The 24,014-nt window shown below is 26.8% G+C and overlaps 1 protein-coding gene across 5 annotated transcripts in view; it reads left to right on the top strand.

Moving 5' to 3' along the window:
- sima (HIF-1 transcription factor component sima) overlaps window positions 1-24,014 on the top strand; it is a 517,365-nt gene that overhangs the window by 237,887 nt on the left and 255,464 nt on the right. For all 5 annotated transcript variants that reach the window (XM_075292452.1, XM_075292451.1, XM_075292450.1 and 2 more), the window contains one exon: window positions 14,256-14,397. In XM_075292452.1, coding sequence (XP_075148567.1) covers window positions 14,256-14,397 — 142 coding nt within the window. The remainder of the gene's footprint in view (window positions 1-14,255; window positions 14,398-24,014) is intronic.

Genomic DNA, 24,014 nt, shown 5'->3' with positions numbered 1-24,014 from the left:
AAAATTGTCTCTCAGGAAAATGGTTTTAATCCCTTGCCATTCACTTTGAGTTAGTAATGTCTTCTTAAAAAGTGTCATATGCTAAAAATCTATTTATGATTTTTATGCAAAAACTTTCTCTATAAGAAATTGTGGCAGCTATAAAGAAGAACTCCAAATAACTTTGCAACTCATACGACCAACCATTCTTTCCATCTTTGAGGGAGCAGTAGCAGTTATCAAGAACTAATCTGCAACTACTTTGAAACACTTAATACCTTATTTTGTAAAAACTAAAAACTCCATTGAATGCCATATGCATAGATGGCAGGAGTAAGTTTTTTTTCATTCCTTGGTTATTACCTACCCATATCCCTGGTGAATGGAAATTTCAAATTAAATCTTAACTTTGGTAATATTCCCCACTAGCTTTTGCTTTGGTTTTAGTTATGTTTTGTTGGTCCTTTTTGGTTTATATGGTAAGGATGACAATTCTTTTACGTATATCCTTTATTCTTTACCAATCACATCAAAGCATCCACCCGTAAGTGATGGCAAAAGAATTTTACGTAGCTTTTTTTTACGTTTTTTTTTTGTTTTGTTGGGTTTAAGACACATATTTTCTATGTTAATTCACTTCTTCTTGGTTCACAAATGGAGATTTTCCATTGAGGAAATGGATTCTGTTCCCCCTTTTGGGGGAATGGTATGCCAAGAATGAAAAAAGGTAAATTTTACATAATTTTCATCGCGAATAGTGACGGTTATGATACGTTCGTTTTTCTTTTCTTCTTCTTCTGTAGGAGTTTTGTGCAAATCACAGGAGAGAGTCACGTTGACTTAGTGAAACTAAAAGACCAGAAATCTTTTTCATATTCTTGGGAAATTTGAGCAAAGTCTACCATACTGAGAATGTAATTTGGTTAGGAATGATGAATATTTTTTTGTCGAGCTTTAGAAAAGTAATACCTTTCTTCCCGAAAAGTTCAAAATCTGATCCCCTTGGGACCTATAATTTACCTATTGAGGTCTTCCGACTTAAAGTTCCCCTGTTGAGACATCTGACATCTCCGGAATGAGTCCTTCGGACACATAATTTACCTACTAGAGTTCCCTCACTTCTAAACTAATGAGATGCTACGGTCTAGAGGACAAACGCTGAGTCATTCGGGGCAACCACAGAGACCTTTTGGCATTCAATTCCCCCACTGAGACAACCACGCATCACTTCTCCATTGAGAGCTTCTAACCTACATTGTGGCAGCTGAGAGGTTTAGCTCTACAGTTCCATCATTGGGACGTTCGGATCTTCAATTCACCTACTACGACCTTTGGATTTATAGTTGCCCTACTGAGACATTCGGGCCAGCCGATCCCTCACTTTGAACTTCAGACCCACTGACCCCCTAATGAGATCATACCGGCAACAGGTCCAACACAGAGACTTTCGGGCCTTCGATTCCCTCAGACCTTCCAGTCTCAGATGTCCACTAAGATATTCTGACCTACACTGAGACCTTAGTGCCATCTAATTCATCACGGAGACCTTTGAGTTTACGATTGAGAAGATCGGACCCTCAATTAATCCACATTCGGGCCTGCATTTTCTGTAATTCTAAGCCCATTTTTCCCCAATGAGATCCTACGAGCTCAGGTCCAGCACTGAGACATCCGACGCAACAGGTTCAATACAAACATCTTCGGAAATTCGATTCCCCCACTGAGAACTCCGAGGCTCAGATCTCCACTCCACTGAGAACTTCGTGCATCAGGGCCTCCACGGAGACCTTTGAGCTTGCAGTTCTCGCTCTGAGACCTTGGAGGTTAAATTTCCACCACCTTCGGAAATAAAATTTTGACAAAATTTTCTATAGAAATAAAATTTATACAAACTTTTCTATAAAAATAAAATTTAGACCACATATTCTAAAGAAATAAAATTTTGACAAAATTTTCTATAGAAATATAATTTTGACAAAATTTTTCTATGGAAATAAAATTTTGACAAAATTTTCTATATAAATAAAATTTTGGCATAATTTTCTATAAAAATAAAATTTTGAGAAAATTTTCTATAGAAATAAAATTTTTAGAAAATTTTCTATAGAAATAAAATTTTGAGAAAATTTTCTATAGAAATTATATTTTGACAAAATTTTCTATAGAAATAAAATTTTCTCAAAAATTCTATAGAAATAAAACTTTGATAAAGTTTTTTATAGAAATAAAATTTTGACAAAATATTCTATAGTAATAAAATTTTGACAAAATTTTCTATAGAAATTAAATGTTGACACAATTTTCTATAGAAATAAAATTTTGACAAAATTTTCCATAGAAATAAAATTTTGACAAAATTTTCTATATAAATAAAATGTTGGCAAAATTTTCTATAGAAATAAAATTTTGGCAAATTTTCTATAGAAATAAAATTTTGGCAAATTTTCTATAGAAATAAAATTTTGACAAAATTTTCTATAGAAATAAAATTTTGACAAAATTTTCTATAGAAATAAAATTTTGACAAAATTTTCTATAGAAATAAAATTTTGACAAAATTTTCTATGGAAATAAAATTTTGACAAATTTTTCTATAGAAATAAAATTTTGACAAAATTTTCTATAGAAATACAATTTTGACAAAATTTTTCTATAGAAATAAAATTTTGACAAAATTTTCTATATAAAAAAAATTTTGGCAAAATTTTCTATAGAAATAAAATTTTGACAAAATTTTCTATAGAAATACAATTTTGACAAAATTTTTCTATAGAAATAAAATTTTGACAAAATTTTCTATATAAAAAAAATTTGGCAAAATTTTCTATAGAAATAAAATTTTGGCAAAATTTTCTATAGAAATAAAATTTTGGCAAAATTTTCTATAGAAATAAAATTTTGACAAAATTTTCTATAGGATTAAAATTTTGGCAAAATTTTCGATAGAAATAAAATTTGACAACATTTTTCGATAGATATAAAATTTTGACAAAATTTTTCTATAGAAATAAAATTTTGACATATTTGGTAAAATTTTCTTCAAATTTGGGTAGATTATTTTCGGCATGAGTGGCAACCGTGGCTGTAGGTCCATCTTCGTGGCTACAGATTTGTTGGACGTTCTAGAATTAATTTGTTATTTGACCAGCTTACAATACTTACATTCATATTCAGTAAAAACTAACAACGTTTCATGAACGAGCGTTCGATTCCATTAGCCTTCTAGCAATTATTCGGACATATACACATATGTATATATGCAGTGAAGCCCCTCAAACTAGGACGCTCTGAATAGTAGGCAGTAGAAATCTCGCACAAATATCGGTTAAATGTAGGCGACCGTGGATGTTCACTTCTGTAAGATTTAATTGTAGAAAATTTTTGATTTTATTTGGTCTGCATTTTATATATAATATTTAATATTTGAAATGGGAAAATTCAGACCAATCTCGTCTTTTTTTCGTATTAATTTTTTATAAATATATTTGATTATAAATTGTGGTATATATTACTCCAAAAAATACTGATGCAATTGTTGCACCCTTTTCCATTTGAAATCTACTTTTCATAATCTTGAGACACATATGCTCTATTCGAAGCCGCACAAGGAGATTACTTTGCTCCTATATCTGTTAGATGTTTTTTCTTACGCTTTTTATTATATGCAGTATCATCTTTATACAATATGGATTCTTTTGTTGTAATGGTGGAAATGTGCAAAGGATCTTTCAAACAATCTTACACAATGGAAACAAAAAACAAGAAACCTGCAAACTATCAACATTTAGCTGATATTCTTTCGAATTCCAAATACAGAGTTCGAGGTAAAGAAGAAAATTCGTTTTGCAAATTGTTTATATCACATTGCATTCTGTTGAATATTTCTTGTTTGCTTTTTACATACGATTACTAGGAACCCTGCTGTGAATAGTTAAAGCCAATGGGCCTTAGCATATAAAAGAACAGTGGTTTAAAGTCTGTGAAATACTGGAATTATTTTTACATAATAATCAAGATTTTGAGAAAAATTTCCAAAGAAATAAAATTTTGAGAAAATTTTCTATAGAAACAAAATTTTAAGAACATTTTTTATAGAAATAAAAATTTGAGAAAATTTTCTATAGACATAAAATTTTAAGAAAATTTTCTATAGATATACAATTTTTACAAAATTTTCTATAGATATACAATTTTTACAAAATTTTCTATAGAAATACAATTTTGACAAAAGTTTCTATAGAAATAAAATTTTGACAAAATTTTCTATAGAAATGAAATTTTGACAAAATTTTCTATAGAAATAAAATTTTGACAAAATTTTCTATAGAAATAAAACTTTGAGAAATTTTTCTATAGAAATAAAATGTTGACAAAATTTTTTATAGAAATAAAATTGTGACAAAATTTTCTGTAGAAATAAAATTTTGAGAATATTTTGTATGAAATTAAAATTTTTAAGAAAATTTTGTACGAAAGTAAAATTTTGAGAAAATTTTTTATACAAATAAATGTTTTGACAAAATTTTCTATACAAATAAAATTTTGAGAAATTTTTCTATAGACATATAATGTTGACATAATTTTCTATAGAAATGAAATTTTGACAAAATTTGTATAGAAGTAAAATTTTTACAAAATTTTCTATCGAAATAAAATTTTGACAAAATATTATATTGAAATAAAATTTTGAGGACATTTTGAAAGAAATAAAATTTCGAGAAAATTTTGTATGAAAATAAAATTCTGAGAAAATTTTCTATAAAAATAAAATTTTAACAAAATTTCCTATAGAAAGAAAACTTTGAGAAATTTTCTATAGAAATAAAATGTTGACTTAATTGTTTATAGAAATAAAATTGTGACAAAATTTTCTGTAGAAATAAAATTTTGAGAAAATTTACTATAGAAATAAAATTTTGACAAAATTTTTCTATAGAAATAAAATTTTGACAAAATTTTTTAAAGAAATAAAATTTTGACAAAATTTTCTATAGAAATAAAATTTTGACAAAATTTTCTATAGAAATAAAATTTTGACTAAATTTTCTGTAGAAATAAAATTTTTAGAAAATTTTCTATAGAAATAAAATTTTGAGAAAATTTTCTATAGATATAAAATTTTGACAAAAATTTCTATAGAAATAAAATTTTGACAAAATTTTCTATAGAAATAAAATTTTGACAAAATTTTATATAGAAATAAAATTTTTACAAAATTTTCTATCGAAATAAAATTTTTATAAAATTTTCGATAGAAATAAAATTTTTGCAAAATTATCGATAGAAATAAAATTTATACACAAAATTTTCTATAGAAATAAAATTTTGGAAGAATTTTCTATAGAAATAAAATTGTGACAAAATTTTCTGTAGAAATAAAATTTTGAGAAAATTTACTATAGAAATAAAATTTTGAGAAATTTTCTACAGAAATAAAATTTTGAGAACATTTTTATAGAATTAAAATTTCGAGAAAATTTTGTATGAAATTAAAATTTTGAGAAAATTTTCTATACAAATAAATTTTTGACAAAATTTTCTATACAAATAAAATTTTGAGAAATTTTTCTATAGAAATAAAATGTTGACATAATTTTCTATAGAAATGAAATTTTGACAAAATTTGTATACAAAATTTACAAAATTTTCTATTCTATAGAAATATTGAAATAAAATTTTGACAAAATTTTCTTTAGAAATAAAGTTTTGACAAAATTTTCTATAGAAATAAAGTTTTGACAAATTTTTCTATAGAAATAAAGTTTTGACAAAATGTTGAAAGAAATAAAATTTTGAGAAAATTTTCTATAGAAATAAAATTTTGAGAAATTTTCTACAGAAATGAAATTTTGACAAAATTATCTGTAGACATAAAATTTCGAGAAAATTTTGTTTGAAAATAAAATTCTGTGAACATTTTCTATAGAAAAAAATTTTTGAGAAAATTTTCTATACAAATAAATTTTTGACAAAATTTTCTATACAAATAAATTTTTGACAAAATTTTCTATAGAAATAAAATTATGACAAAATTTTCTATAGAAATAAAATTTTGACAACATATTCTATTGAAATAAAATTTTGACAAAATTTTCTATAGAAATAAAATTTTGAGAATATTTTCTATAGAAATAAAATGTTGACAAAATTTTGTATAGAAATAAAATTGTGACAAAATTTTCTGTAGAAATAAAATTTCGAGAAAATTTGGTATGATAATAAAATTCTGAGAAAATTTTCTATACCAATAAAATTTTGACAAAATTTTCTATAGTAATAAAATTTTGACAAAATTTTCTATAGAAATAAAATTTTGAGAAAATTTTCTATAGAAATAAAATGTTGACAAAATTTTGTATAGAAATAAAATTGTGATAAAATTTTCTATAGAAATAAAACTTTGAGAAAATTTTGTATGTGAATAAAATTCTGAGAAAATTTTCTATACAAATAAAATTTTGACAAAATTTTCTATTGAAATGAAATGTTGACAAAGTTTGTATAGAAATAAAAAATTTCTATAGAAATAAAATTTTGACAAAATTTTCTATAGACATAAAATTTTGACAAAATTTTCTAAAGTTTCTATAGAAATCAAATTTTGAGAAAAATTTCTCTATAGAAATCAATTTTTGGCGAAATTTTCTACAGAAATAAAGTGTTGACAAAATTTTGTTTTAGAGAAATAACATTTTGTAAAAATTTTCAATAGAAATCAAATTTTGTCAAAATTTTATATGAATTTTTTGTCAGACTTTATGTAGGCTCTTTTAGTTGCAAGGTTCCCCCAAAAGAAGGTCTTCGCAAATTTATTGATTCACCAGAATTTTCATTTTTCTATCACTTACAACCGTGCCACCGTGGTGCAATGGTTAGTATGCCCGCCTTGCATACACGTGGTCGTGGGTTCGATTCCTTCTACGACCGAACACCAAAAAAAGTTTTTCGGCGGTGGATTATCCCACCTCAGTAATGCTGGTGACATTTCTGAGGGTTTCAAAGCTTCTCTAAGTGGTATGTGGAACGCCGTTCGGACTCGGCTATAAAAAGGAGGTCCCTTGTCATTGAGCTTAACATGGAATCGGGCAGCACTCAGTGATAAGAGAGAAGTTCACAACTGTGGTATCACAATGGACTGAATAGTCTATGTGAGCCTGATACATCGGGCTGCCACATAACCTAACCTAACCTAACCTAACCATCACTTACAACCACTGTCCCTCAATATACTCATTCATACATACATATGACGATGATGATTCTGTATCATACTTTTTTCCGTTTGCTTCTTTTTCTTTGCAAACAATTTCCTTTGGCATTTCTTCTCAAACGTTTCGTTTATGGAAAAATTTCATGCATGACATGCACGTGATGTGTGTGATTTGAAGTTAAATTTGTTGAAATTAACTATTTTGGAAAATTTCACTCAAGTGTAAATAATGTTTGACGGTAACAGTGATTTTGTTATCGGCTACCATGATGGTGGGAAAATTGTTGCAAGCGATTGAATTAAATTTTCTTAAAAGCAAATCAGAATTTAGCGATTGCATGAATATATGAAGGAAAATGGTAGTTATCTTTGAATTTCCGGATGATTTCTTTAAATGAAATGTAAATTGTTCAATCCCAACCCTAAAAATATGTAAATACATATCAGATGGAGTAAGCACAAAAGTATGCTACAAATAAATGGTAATTTTGAACAATATTGTCACACATTTGCGATGGTTATTCATTTATAAAGCAATTTTCATTAACGCATAAAATCTTTTGATCTTAATAGAGATAGGTTATACAACAAAAAAGTTTAAACAAGGAATGTATTGAGAACGACAATCTTAAAAATGGATTAAAAATCGAACATTTTGTCATAATTCATATTGGGGATAAACATTCAGTAGAAAATGTTGCATGTTTTAAAAATGTATGGATATTTTTTTCATTCCAAATCTTGAATTAAAATTTATTTTTCTATATATATATTTCGTTTGTAAAAGGGTTTGTTTCCTTTACGTTATACACGGGAAAAATATCAAAATAGTTTCAGTTAAAAAATTGTCAACTTCAATTACAAAATTAATTCAGACAATTAACCGTTTAATCAGACTAGACACATTAACCCCCATATTCATAAAAGTTAACGTAAACTTTAAACCTACTATTACCATACAAATTCCTTCCATAAACTTTCAATAAATTATTATGAATACGGGCATAAATATATAAAGTATAAATTGCACGTTAGGTTATTTTATATCCTCTATGTTATAAAAATCGAGGATTGGGCGATAGAAAGTCCACTTACCATTCGCAATTAATTTATTTAGAAATTTATATAGAAATTTGCTTTTCCAACTGTTGGAGCCTAAAAGTATGCAAATAAATTTCATTTCCTTGCATTAGTTATTAATTAATATTTATAAATTAATATTTATAATGTTATTTAATAAATTTACGTTTTCATTTAGCTAACATATGATAACATCCAATTTGTTTTTTTTTATATCCACACTCCTGAATGTATGCTCTACTTGAATACGACATATCACATAATTATATTGGCAAAAACGCTTCCAATAATGATCCCAAAAGAACAATTCTTCTGCATTTGCCAGATTTTGGTTAATTTGAATTGATGGGTCTACTTTGAAGAATATTGCACATAGGGCCAATGTGATTTTCTGCAGGTAATGAAATTATCTAAAAGACATCAATATTAATAGACCTCTTGAGATCAATTATTTGCAATAATTGGTATATCCAAAGGTAAAGTAAACTACAATCATATTATTAAAGAAAGTGCTCAGGCAAAGATTACCCCCCTTATTATATGCCTTAACATTGGTTTATTAGACATTAATTTAAAGTTGCTATAATTGAAGTCTACCTTTATACGTATTTAAAATTGGCTAAGAAATCCAGATTCATAATATATCTGTACCAAAATTCATGAATATCCAATTTATATGAAGACGGTGGATAAGTAAATCCAAAATAAATTTAATTCTATTAAATATTTTTTTATGAATTCCTAAAAATATGCTTTAAACAGTCATTATTTCGAAACGTTAAATGGTATGCTTCACAATTTTTGCGATTTTAATTCAAGTATATTTATCAAAAGATTGATCATTCGCCTACAAGTTTTGTCGGAATAATTTCTCAAACATTTAAAAAAGTTCCGCATTTTTATTTTTACTATTCCAGTATTTTTTGTGAATTCCTAAAAGTATGCTTTACAATACCATTATTTATAAATGCTGAAGAATAAGCTTCACACGGTTGACACTTGAGAAATAATCTACCAACTTTTGGAGAAAATTTTAGCAAAAAACTACCGAACAAAATATGTTATTCCTATAGAAAATGTTGTGTTTAAAATTACAAGCGTAGCTAAATCAACAGAGGAAAAGTAGTTCTATAGAAAATTTCTATAGAAATAGGATATATTTGATATTTATCCTATTTGATATACATAGGATATTTTGTCAACATTATATTTCTATAGGAAATTTTATTTCTATGTCAAAATTTTATTTCTATAGAAAAGTTTGTCAAAACTTTATTTCTATAGAAAATTTTATTTCGATAATTCTATAGAAATTCAATTTTGTCAAAATTTTATTTCTATAGAAAATTTTGTCAACATTTTATGTCTATAGAAAATTTTGTCAAAATTTTATTTCTGCAAAAAATTTGTAAAAATTTTATTTCTATAGAAAATTTTGTCAAAATTTTATTTCTATAGAGAATTTTGTCAAAATTTTATTTATATAGAAAATTGACGAAAAATTTTATTTCTATGGAACATTTTGTCAAAATGTTTCTATAAACAAATTTTTCAAAATTTTATTATACCCACCACCATAGAATGGTGACGGGGTATACCCCCGTCACCGTTTGTAACACATCGAAATATCAATTTCCGACTATATAAAGTATATATATTCTTGATCAGGGAGAAATTCTAAGACGATATAACGATGTCCGTCTGTCTGTCCGTCTGTATGTCTGTTGTAATCACGCTACAGTCTTCAATAATGAAGCAATCGTGCTGAAATTTGCACAAACTCGTCTTTTGTCTGCAGGCAGGTCAAGTTCGAAAATGGGCTATATCGGTCCAGGTTTTGATATAGTCCCCATATAAACCGACCTCCCGATTTGGGGTCTTGGGCTTATAGAAATAGAAGTTTTTATCCAATTTGCCTGAAATTTGAAATCTAGAGGTATTTTATGACCAGGTGTGCTAAAAATGGTGAGTATCGGTCCATGTTTTGGTATAGCCCCCATATAGACCGATCTCTTGGGCATATAGAAACCGCATTTTTATTCAATTTACCTGAAATTGGAAATTTGGAGGTATTGTAGGACCACAAATACGTATGCCAAAAATTGTGAGTATCGGTCCATATTTTGGTATAGCACCCATATAGACCGATCTCCCGATTTTACTTCGTGGGCTTATAGAAAACGCAGTTTTTATCCAATTTACCTGAAATTGGAAATCGAGAGGTACTTTAGAACCGTAAAGAGGTGTGCCACAAATGGTGAGCATCGGTCCATGTTTTGGTATGGTCCCCATATAAACCGACCTCCCGATTTAGGTCTCGGGCTTATAGAAACCGTGGTTTTTATCCAATTTGCCTGAAATTGAAAATCTAGAGGTACTTGAGGACCATCAAAAGGTGTGCCGAAAATGGTCCGTATCGTTCCATGTTTTGGTATAGCCCCATATAGACCGATCTCCCGATTTTACATCTTGGGTTTATATATCCCGTAGTTTATATACAATTTGCCTGAAATTGGAAATTTATAGGTATTTTAGGACCATAAAGAGGTGTGCCACAAATGGTGAGTATCGGTCCATGTTTTGGTATAGACCCCATATAGACCAATATCCCGATTTTACTTCTTGGGCTTCTAGAATCCGAAGTTTTTATCCAATTTGCCTGAAATTGGAAATCTAGAGGTATTTTTCGGCCATAAAGAGGTGTGCCGAAAACGGTGAGTATCGGTCCATATTTTAGTATAGCCCCCATAAGAACGATCTCCCGAGTTAACTCCCTGGGTTTCTAGAAACCGTAGTTTTTATCCGATTTGCCTGAAATTGTAAATATTCTGATATTTTAGGCTCACAAAAACGTGTATCGGATAAAGTTTTTATCGGTCCATTTTATAATGCCTCCATATAGACCGACTTCACTTCTTGAGGGTATAGAAGGCGCACTGATCATGAAAATTGCTTGAAATTCAATGTAAAATTTCCAGATTTGACTTCTCGGGTGAAAATCTACAGATTTAACATTTCAAATCAAGATGTTATTTTATAATTTTCTTGCACACTTACAAGAGATGTTAATGATTCCTCTAAAACTTAAACAAAAATGGTTCTTATAAATCCAGAATATGATATAGTCCTCATAGGTGAAATCTTCAAATGTATCTTCGGGAAGTGTCCTCAAGTCCCCAAGCCTTCCTGAAATTTAAAAGGAAACCCTAATATTTGGTTCATGGTGGTGGGTATTTAAGATTCGGCCCGGCCGAACTTACTGCTGTATATACTTGTTTCTATAGAAAATTTTGTCATAGTTTTATTTCTATAGAAAATTTTGTCAAAATTTTATTTCTATAGTAAAAATTTTGTCAAAATTTTATTTGTATGGAAAATGTTGTAAAAATGTTATTTCTATAAAAATTTTTCTCAAAACTTCCTCAAAGTTTTATTTCTTTAGAAAATTTTGTCAAAATTTTATTTCTATAGTAAATTTTCTCAAAATTTTATTTCTATAGAAAATTTTATCAAAATTTTATTTCTGTAGAAAATATTGTCAAAAATTTATTTCTATAGAAAATGTCAAAATTTTATTTCTATAGAAAATTTTGTCAAAATTTTATTTCTTTAGAAAATTTTGTCAAAATTTTATTTCTATAGTAACTTTTCTCAAAATTTTATTTCTATAGAAAATTTTGTCAAAATTTTATTTCTATAGAAAATTTTGTCAAAATTTTATTTCTATAGAAAATTTTGTCAAAATTTTATTTCTATAGAAAATTTTGTCAAAATTTTATTTCTATAGAAAATTTTGTCAAAATTTTGTTTCTTTAGAAAATTTTGTCAAAATTTTATTTCTATAAAAAATTGACGCAAAATTTTATCTCTATAGAAAATTTTGTCAAAATTTTATTTCTATAGAAAATTTTGGCAAAATTTTATTTCTATAGAAAATTTTGTCAAAATTTTATTTCTGAGAAAATTTTTTCAAAATTTTATTTCTATAGAAAATTTTGTCAAAATTTTGTAAATTTTGTAAATTTTATTATATTCCTATAGAAAATTTTGTCAAAATTTTATTTCTATAAAAAATTTGTCAAAATTTTATTTCTATAGAAAATTTTGACAAAATTGTATTTACATAAAAAATTGACACAAAATTTTATTGCTATAGAAAATTTTGTCAAAATTTTATTTCTATAGAAAATTTTGTTAAAATTTTATTTCTATAGAAAATTTTGTCAAAATTTTATTTCCATAGAAAGTTTTGTAAAAATTTTATTTCTAAAGAAAATTTACGTAAAATTTTATTTCTTTAGAAAAAGTACGTAAAATTTTATTTTTATAGAAAATGTACACAAAGATGATCTATATAGACGTTTTTGTCAAAATTTTATTTATATAGACATTTTTTTCAAAATTTTATTTGTATAGAAAAGTTACACAAAATTTTATCTCTATAGAATTTTTTTTTAATTTTATTTCTATAGAAAATTTACGCAAAATTTTATTTCTATAGAAAAGTTTGTCAAAATTTTATTTGTATAGAAAATTGTGTCAAAATTTTATTTCTAAAGAAAATTTACGTAAAATTTTATTTCTGTAGAAAATGTTGTTCACATTTTATTTCAGTAGAAAATTTTTGAAGTACCTCTTAGTTATAGACGAATTTTCTGCAAAATCTACTGAAGCATCAAGATTTCTACCAACTGTGGTAACCGTGCCGGTAACCTGCCGTAATGTCCATGTACAAATTTCATTGCCGTCATTTTAAAAGATATTTTTTTGTGTTTTTATTTAATTAATTCAAATTAATTTATTGGATCAAAAGTTCCCTATTTGTGTGAAATGCCTAAAAGTATACTTTAAACATCCCACACCTATATGCTTTACATGTACACATTTACAAACAATACGCACAAGATTTTTGATTAAAAATTCCAGCAATTAAATTTAGCAGAACAAGCGAACTTTTATTGGTATTTATAGAATTTATGGCTTTTTGGAATACACATTGCCTACCCCAAAATATCTGAGGGTATATTTTTCATTTTAGTGAAATTATTACTTCTTCACCTGTGGCAATTTTTAATAAAATACCACCAAAAAAATATAATTTATTAAATTCAAACTCAACGTGAGGATAACACGTGCCTTTCAGTCTTCCAGCCACAACTCTAATATCGCTCATCCCATTTTCAGGATATACGATTGGCTTTATTCTCTGCGTTTTTATATTTGCCTGTAATTAGGCACTAAATTTTTTTCATTCTCGTGAGGGTGCAATTAGTTTCCGTGTTTCTTGTATTGTTGTGCTTGTCGCAGGAAATAATTTACATTTGGAAATAAACCTCAGCTTATTTGGATGGAGTATACATGGAGGTGTTCTTCTGGTTTGAATTGGCGTTATTACATCAATAACACCCACTAATTTTGTTTTTGGGGAATATAGCTTAGCCAAATGTGTTCAAGATTTTAATATGCTTTACACGTGGTTTTAGCGTTGTTCTTCTTTCCTGTAGGAAAATTAAGAATTCAAATAATATTTGATGGGCATATACTACAAGAAGGGATGGTGTATTTTTTTGTTTTGGGCTGGGGATGAGAAATTTAAGGTCAGCTTAAATTTTTTTTTTTATTTATCTAATAAAAATTTAATTAATAGGAGAGGTCTAATGAAAAAAAAGAAAACCCCTTATATTTTATTTTATTTATTTTTATCAATTATACTCTAGCACCATAAGACCATATTAAATTCTTTCCTTTATCTTAAATAAATTAAATTTTTCCAATTTCATACATCAATTCTCATAATCTTTGTTGTATATATAATAAAGGAAAGAATTTAATATGGGCTTAAGATAAAATAATAAAAATAATTTTTTATTTTCTTTATTTTGTATACCACAAAGGTTATTACAATTGATGTAAAATACAATATTTTTATAATATATTGTTTTTAATTCAATACTATTTTTTTTTTTAATATTTCTATCTCTTTTAGTTTTATCCAAAGGCCAGGGTGAAACATGCCGCTATCGTTTCCTGGGCAAATATGGTGGCTATTGTTGGATTGTCACACAGGCCACCATTGTCTATGACAAATTGAAACCACAAAGTGTGGTTTGTGTTAATTATGTCATTAGGTAAGTTCATCTTGTTGCCATTACTTTTTTGCATTACTAACCTAAATTATGTGTGTATCGTATGTACTAAATTTTTATAAGATTGAAAGTGTTAATGAGTTGTTTTAGGGGAAAAACAAAATTTTTTGGATACCCGTTATAAATTTTTTTAAAATTAGCAGAAAACAACTAAGAAATTTGTTCATTATAACCATATAAAGAAATTTATTGTATTTACTTATAAGAGAATTATTTAGGGACTCCTAAAAATATGCTTTAGATTTTAATTATTTATAAGATTCTGCTTATTTATGAAGAATAGTATTTGATTATGATTATTATGAAACTCAATTTTTCCCAGATAAAATTCTCATTACTAAAAAATCTTAAATGTAACGTAGTTCAATATTGGAAAGCAATTACTTTTACTTTGGCAAGGGCTTGTCCTAGAGGAATATACTTCCCTACAGCATTACCAAGAGCTAAATTATAAAAATTTAGTTCGTGAGAAAATTTTATTTCTATAGAAAATGATGTCAAAATTTTTTCTATAGATAAACTTGTCAACATTTTATTTCTATAGAAAATTTTGTCAAAATTTTATTTCCATAGAAAAGTTTGTCAAAATTTTATTTCTATTAAAAATTTTGTCAAAATTGTATTTCTATGAAAAATTTTATCAAAATTGTATTTCTATAGAAAATTTTCTCAAAATTTTATTTTTATAGAAAATTTTCTCAAAATTTTATTTATATAAAAATTTTGTCAAAATTTTACTTCCATAGACAATTTTGTCAAAATTTTATTTCTATAGAAAATTTTGTCAACATTTTATTTCTATAGAAAATTTTTTCAAATTTTATTTTTATATACAATTTTGTCAAAATTTTAGTTCCATAGAAGATTTTGTCAAAATTTTATTTCCATAGAAAATTTTGTCAAAATTTTATTTCTATAAAAATTTTGTCAAAATTTTATTTCTATGGAAAATTTTATCAAAATTTTATTTTTATAGAAAATTTTCTCAAAATTTTATTTTTATAAATATTTTGTCAAAATTTTATTTCCATAGAAAATTTTGTCAAATTTTATTTCTATATAAAATTTTGTCAAAATGTTAGTTTTATAGAAAATATTGTCAAAATTATATTTCTATAGAAAATTTTGTCAAAATATTATTTCCATAGAAAAGTTTGTCAAAATTTTATTTCTATTAAAAATTTTGTCAAAATTGTATTTCTATGGAAAATTTTATCAAAATTTTATTTCTATAGAAAATTTTCTCAAAATTTTATTTTTATAGAAAATTTTCTCAAATTTTTATTTATATAAAAATTTTGTCAAAATTTTACTTCCATAGACAATTTTGTCAAAATTTTATTTCTATAGAAAATTTTGTCAACATTTTATTTCTATAGAAAATTTTGTCAAATTTTATTTTTATATACAATTTTGTCAAAATTTTATTTCTATGGAAAATTTTATCAAAATTTTATTTCCATAGAAAATTTTCTCAAAATTTTATTTTTATAGAAAATTTTCTCAAAATTTTATTTTTATAAAAATTTTGTCAAAATTTTATTTCCATAGAAAATTTTGTCAAATTTTATTTCTATATAAAATTTTGTCAAACTTTTAGTTTTATAGAAAATATTGTCAAAGTTATATTTCTATAGAAAATTTTGTCAAAATTTTATTTCCATAGAAAAGTTTGTCAAAATTTTATTTCTATTAAAAATTTTGTCAAAATTTTATTTCTATGGAAAATTTTATCAAAATTTTATTTCTATAGAAAATTTTCTCAAAATTTTATTTTTATAGAAAATTTTCTCAAAATTTTATTTTTATAAAAATTTTGTCAAAATTTTATTTCCATAGAAAATGTTGTCAAATTTTATTTCTATAAAAAATGTTGCCAAAATTTTAGTTTTATAGAAAATATTGTCAAAATTATATTTCTATAGAAAATTTTGTCAACATTTTATTTCTATAGTAAATTTTGTCAAAATTTTATTTCTATAGAAAATTTTGTCAAAATTTTATTTCTATAGAAAATTTTGTCAAAATTTTATTTCTATAGAAAATTCTTCCAAATTTTTATTTCTATAGAAAATTTTGTGTATGAATTTTATTTCTATCGATAATTTTGTAAAAATTTTATTTCTATCGAAAATTTTATAAAAATTTTATTTCGATAGAAAATTTTGTAAAAATTTTATTTCTATAGAAAATGTGCCAAAATTTTATTTCTATAAAAAATTTTTCCAAAATTTTATTATTATTTTTTTTTTTAGTATTGGGTACTGCACCAATGTTCTTGGTAATCAGAATTTTACCTCACGTACTTACCTAATATTTGCTGGGATGATTAACCTAAGAGCAAATCGTAGTATTTTCAAATTTATTTAGAAATATTGATTGAAAATCAATTCTAGGATTTTCAGTTCCATTATTTATAGACGCTCTAGAGTATGCTTCAAAATTTTGTGATTCGATTTATATAGCTTAGGTTTAGTAATGATTGGTAATGAAATGAAATGTTTCCAAAATTTTATTTCTATAGAAAATTATGTCAAAATTTTATTTCTATAGAATATTTGGTAAAAATTTTATTTCTATAGAAAATTTTGCAAAAATTTTATTTCTATAGAAAATTCTTTCAAAATTTTATTTCTATAGAAAACTTTGCCAAAATGTTATTGCTATAAAATTTTTTTGCAAAATTTTATAATTTTTTTTTTAATATTGGGTGCTGCACCAATGTTCTTAGTTATCGAACTTTCACCTCACCTACTTACCTAATATTTGATAACCTAAGAGCAAATTGTAATATTTTTGTAATTTATTTAGAAATATTGATTGAAATTCAATTCTAGGATTTTCAATTCCATTATTTATAGACGCTCTAGAGTATGCTGCAAAATGTTGTGATTCGATTTAAATAGCGTAGGTTTGGTAATGACGTTTCCCATCATTTTCTTGACTCAGAAGTGAGGGCCACTGTGTTATGTATTACCAAAGATCTTGATAAATAACTGGGCTCATCCCTGTAAATCTGTTTGCCTATATCTAAAAATTTCATGAGATATGTTAGAATATTTTCAGGCGCCGAATTATTTCAAAAAGTTAATAGTTGCAAAAATTTATTACTGTTCATAGCCCATAAGCAATAGATATTAACAATATAAAGAAAATGTATTTTAAACTGAGAAGAAAACAAATTATTACTCGTTTAAAGATATGTGTTCCTCCTCAAAGTATGCTTTACAAATTTTATGATTTTAATCTTATGATTTTAATATCCCTAAAAGAAAACTCAATTTTCTTTTAATCTTTGGCAGTGTGCTCATAAAAACTCTTGTTCTCATAATATCCATATTCAATGACAATATACTAAGAGAAAAAAAACATATATCCCAATCCCAATATGTTTCGCTAATGCAATTACATATTCAAAATACATATTCCAAACCAAGCTGATAACAATTTCCATTGGTAGTATGAGATGGTTTATTTTGCTGAAGCATTTACTGTGAATACATACATTTTTGTCATCATTCTTGTCCCTGTGCCAGACAGATTCAATAGCGATTGGGTCCATTTATTATTGCTGAGATTTTGTCATATTGTCATCATTTGAAGGCTTCATATATGTCTGTGGGCTCGGTGTCTCTGCCAAAATCTAGACTATCTTATCGAGTGCCTTCTTTGCTATTGCCATTTGTTAAGGTTTATTTAATTCGTCGCACATCAATTTATTTTCTAAACGGAAACGTTTGACGAGTGTATTCATGTATCCAGAAAATTTTGTAAAGCCTAACAATGATTTTGCTTTAGTGGGAGCTTTATGAAATGATACTACTTATGTGGAATTTATTTAAAGTCTTTGGGCCACATAATATATCCCTAAAAGAGAAAATCTTGATTTTTTTCTCATACCAAATGTATATGTGTCATTATGACGAAGAAGTTGTTTGTCATGTATCCGTGTCCAATTTGCTTTGTATTGGAGATAAACAAGATTTTTTGTTATAAAAAAGTATTGCATATTTTTGAGGGCTTAGAAAATGTTTAAAATACAAAGAATTTTTATTTCTTTCTAACAGTTATAAAGTGTTGCCTACTTTTAAGTGTTCAGAAAATATTGAAAAATATATTAGAAATAGCAAAGTATACTTTAGGTAGCGTAGTTTTTCAAGGAGTCTAAAACAAAATACTGTGTTACAGCTGTGCCACTTTAGTGGGGGAATTTATTACTTTTTTAAACTTCGGCACTTTTGTGCCACTTTTTTGCCATGCTGCGCCACTTTTTAATTAATTATTTTTTTTTTGTAACTTTGCGTCAAATATTTATAATTTTGAGCAATTGTTCCTTCTTAAACCATAGTATTATCATGATGCCTAAAAATATGCAAAGAAATTTTTCTGTAGTCGATAAAACTGTTTATCTCGCGCATTTTTTAATTTCAAGGATGGATTTTCGATTAAATAGTGATACCAAATTGGATCTAATTTGAAAAAAAAAACTTCGACTTCAAAATTTCACCACTTTTTCAAAATTAGTGTGCCAATTTTTTTTGAGGATTTTGCTTTCTAGTATTTTTAAAATATTGCCTATTTTTAAGGGTTTAGAAAATATTAAAAATATTATAAACAGCAAAGTATACTTTAGGTAGCGTAGTTCTTTAAGGGGCCTAAAACAAAATACTGTGTTACAGCTGTGCCACTTTAATGGGAAATTTGCCATTTTTTAAACTTCGGCACTTTTGTGCCATGCTTCGCCACTTTTTAATAATTCCTTGTGTTTATAAATTTTCTCTTTAAAATTACGAATGTATCGGTGGCTTAATATCAAATGGAAATAATGCGTCAACAATTTATAATTTTTACCATTTTTCCCTTCATAAACAGTAATATTATCATGATGCCTAAAAATATGCCAAAAAAAATTCTGTAGTCGATAAACCTGTTTATCCCAAGAATTTTTAATTTCAAGGATTGATTTTCGATTAAATATTGATAATAAAATGGATCTAATTTGAAAAAAAAAAAAATCCACTTTAAAATTTCACCACAAAAATATTGTAAACAGCAAAGTATACTTTAGGTAGCGTAATTCTTTACAACTGTGCCACTTTAATGGGAAATTTGTCATTTCGGAATTTTTTTTGCCACTTTTTTGCCATGCTGCGCCACTTTTTAATAATTCCTTATTTTTATAAATTTTCTCTTTAAAATTACGATTGTATCGGTGGCTTAATATAAAATTTTTCTCCTTCATAAACAGTAATATTATCATGATGGCTAAAAATATGCCAAGAAAAATTCTGTAGTCGATAAAACTGTTTACCACACGAATTTTTAATTTCAAGGATTGATTTTCGATTAAATATTGATAATAAAATGGATCTAATTTGAAAAAAAACTCGACTTCAAAATTTCACCAACTTTCCAAAATTAGTGTGCCAACTATTATTGAAGATTTTGCTTTCTAATATATTGAAAATATTGCCTACTTTTAAGGGTTTAGAAACTATTTAAAATATTATAAACAGCAAAGTATACTTTTCAAGAGGCCAACAACAAAAGACGGTATTACAGCGATGTCACTTTAGTGCCACATTACTTTAAACTTTGGCATTTTTGCATCATTAAATGCCATGCTTACACTTTTGTGCCACCTTTTTGCCATATTTTGCCACTTTTTAATAATTTTTTTTTTTTGTACATTTTCCTTTAAAATTACGATATCGGTGGCTTAATATAATATTAAACCAATGCGTCAAATATTTATAATTTTTAGCACTTCTTTTTTCTCAAGCCATAGTGGTATCAAGCGGACAATTATGATGCCTGAAAATATGCAGAGGAAATTTTCTCCATTAGATACACCAGGTTCCCCATGAACTGTTAATTTCTAAGATCGAATAAATGGGTTTTAATATTTTTTTTGGGTTTTATTATTGAAAATATATGAAAATACGTGACTTCATAATTTCATACACACAAAACTTTTTTCTTAATTCAATCACGAAATTAATTGATCCAATAAATTTTATATTGAAATATCTTAAATAATAGAAATGATAGTATCAATTAAAAAAATAATTGAAAGTCAATTAAAAAATTAATTGATACTATTAATTTTTGTGATAGATTTTTGTTTCAATTAAAAAATATGCTGAATCTTTAAACTTTTAATTGAATGTTTTTTAAAACTCAAAAACGTAAATTGGAAAAAATTTTCGTGAATTTTTTTTTTATGTGTAGAAAAAAAGACTCAGTTTCTGTATAGACAAGTGTGCTATTGCTTGTGCCACCTTTTTAAAATTAGTGTGCTTATGTTTATAAAATGTTGCCTACTTTTAGGCTTGAGAAAATATTAAAAAATATTAGAAACGGTATCAAAGTTTAAAAAGACAACTTGTTCAAAGATTTTGACCTTCCCTTAAGGATTTTAGTATTGATTTGGAACCAATAATGTTTCTTTGAAATGAAGAAATTTTTAGAGAGCTATCTAGCTTTAAATCTAGGATATATACATTTAAAATTATATCCAATTTGAGTTGTCTTTTTTTAAAGATTTTTTTTTAAAGAAATTTGTTCTTAATATTGTGCAAATTTTGTATCCTAAAATTTAAGTTGCATTCATAGTGGATCAATATTTTTTTCAATAAACTACTCGTATATATTAAATATAAAACTTTATAGATTTATTTTTCTACAATTTTTAATTCTATTGGAATTTCAATTTAACAGAACCCCTTCCAATTCTTCATATCAATAGCATGAAATTAAAAGTTTAAACAACAAATTCCATGCCATTGTTGACAGCGATATTTTCAATTTCACATCCGCTAAGGATGTGAAATCATCATCATTCTCATCCTTCATTCATTATTGAATTTTGGCATAATTTGTGCCTTTTTTGCATAATCTTTATTGTGTGCAACCGAAAATGTAAATTTTCAAAAGGCAGAAATTAGAAAAGCGGGCCTATGAAAAATGTCCCAAATCCAAATTTAATAGATGTGCGTGCTTTAAACAAAAAAAAAAAAAACAGAATATGGAAAATAAAAAGCGAGTTGGCGAAAAAATTGCCTTTTTTATGACTTTCCCCCCTAATGCAGATTCTGTTTTCTCTTATACAGAGAGATATTATGGAATTGAATTTGTTTAATAAAAAAAATTTCGTATTTCCATTGTTTTTCATCATGATTAGTAATAAATTTACGTATTCTCTTTTGGACTTTGTTTTATATTTCTACATTTACGTGTCCAGTATTTTTTGTTTTCTGGGAGAATTTGGCACGTGTTTACTTAAATTTTGGTTATTTGAATTTCAATTCATTTGAAAGTTTTTTTTTCTTGCTTTTATGTTTATTGGCAATTGTGGTCTAGGTTTTCGGGTTAGAAGAGAAAATATTGGTTTACAGGCTTTTGGGATTATCAATGAAATTAATTAAGAAGAAAGTTACTATAGTTTGGATGTAGCCTATTTGGTGGGTAAAGAAAATAAATTTCTAAAACCTTAAAGTAGGCAACATTTTGAAAAGTTGGGTTTTAAGATGTTCCTTTGATTAGTTAAGAGTAAAATAAAATAAAAAAAAAAAAAAACAAGAATGTACTGTAATTATACCCTCCACCATAGGATGGGGGGTATATTAACTTTGTCATTCCGTTTGTAACACATCGAAATATTGCTCTAAGACCCCATAAAGTATATATATTCTGGGTCGTGGTGAAATTCTGAGTCGATCTGAACATGTCCGTCCGTCCGTCCGTCCGTCTGTTGAAATCACGCTAACTTCCGAACGAAACAAGCTATCGACTTGAAACTTGGCACAAGTAGTTGTTATTGATGTAGGTCGGATGGTATTGCAAATGGGCCATATCGGTCCACTTTTACGTATAGCCCCCATACAAGAGGACCCCCAAATTTGGCTTGCGAGGCCTCTAAGAGAAGCAAATTTCATCCGATCCGGCTGAAATTTGGTACATGGTGTTAGTATATGGTCTCTAACAACCATGCAAAAAGTGGTCCACATCGGTCCATAATTATATATAGCCCCCATATAAACCGATCCCCCGATTTGGCTTGCAGAGCCTCTAAGAGAAACAAATTTCATCCGATCCGGTTGAAATTTGGTACATAATGTTAGTATATGGTCTCTGATAACCACGCAAAAATTGGTTAATATCGGACCATAATTATATATAGCCCCCATATAAACCGATCCCCCGATTTGGTTTGCGGAGCCTCTAAGTGAAGCAAATTTCTTCCGATCCGGCTGAAATTTTGTACATGGTGTTAGTATATGGTCTCTAACAACCATGCAAAAATTGGTCCATATCGGTCCATAATTATATATAGCCCCCATATAAACCGATCACCAGATTTGACCTCCGGAGCCTCTTGGAATACCAAAATTCATCTGATTCAGTTGAAATTTGGTACGTGATGTTAATATATGGCCTCAAACACCCATGCAAAAATTGGTCGATATCGGTCCAACAACCATGCAGGAATTGGTTCCTATCAGTCCATAATAATATATAGCTCCCATATAAACCGATCCCCAGATTTGACCTCCGGTGCTTTTGGAGAAGCAAAATTTGGTACGTGGTGGTAGTATATGATATTTAACAACCATGTGAGTTGAAATGTGTGGATGACAGTCTTTCGTAGAAGTTTCTACGCAATCCATGGTGGAGGGTACATAAGATTCGGCCTGGCCGAACTTACGGCCGTATATACTTGTTTCTATTCATTTCGTTATTTATATCCAGCTAAGTCATTTAACATCTTTTAATGCAAGGAGTATTTTTTGTCACCCTAAAAGTATGCTATATACTATGGAATATATGTTATATTCCGAATGAACATTATTAAGGAATTAGGTTAGGTAGGTTAAAGTGGGAGCCCGATTCGATTCAGGCTCACTTAGACTATTCAGTCAATTGCGATATTTTATTTCTATTTTATGGAATTGAGTGTATATTTCATGGAGCTTATAAGAACATAGTTTGAACTTAATTTTGTATATCAGAACAACCAAAGTTAGTCATAACGACAGATATATAATTATCCATTTGATATTGCTGAAAAATCTATTTAAACCCATCAATAAAAGAAATTGCCTCCACAATCTGAAGTCGGGAAATGTCCGCATGCTGCTCTCCATGCTTTAGATGAGGCTATTCGAGATTTCCCACACATAAATATATCATGTTTGAGTCCATTCTGAACTGGTGCTAGACCTATTGGCCGATGAAAATATTTGGGCTTCACTTTCCATATTTTGGATATATGTTAAAATAATCATCAAAAATAATATAACCCTTCTAAAAAAACCAGCGACCTGTCAATTGAAACTAATGTGTATGGTAGTTTCATAGACATCTAATTGTGGTTTTGTGAACCTTCTCAGCAAAAGAAAAAATGGAAGTTCTTCTAAAGCCACAACTTTAAAAGTACTTCCAAAAATGTCCTTCCAAAGATGTTCTTTATTTCAACTACATATGAAGTTCTTTTAATACGATTTTTTATAACTCGCTTTTTCATATTTTTAATGGATAATTTAAACTTTTTTTAAATGGGTTAAAAACAGAGTAATAAATAATAAAATGCTACAAAT

The sequence above is a fragment of the Haematobia irritans genome, chromosome 1 (genome assembly GCF_050003625.1).
Source record: "Haematobia irritans isolate KBUSLIRL chromosome 1, ASM5000362v1, whole genome shotgun sequence".
NCBI classification, from domain to species: Eukaryota; Metazoa; Arthropoda; class Insecta; order Diptera; family Muscidae; genus Haematobia; species Haematobia irritans.
This window is presented reverse-complemented; position numbering and strand designations above follow the sequence as displayed.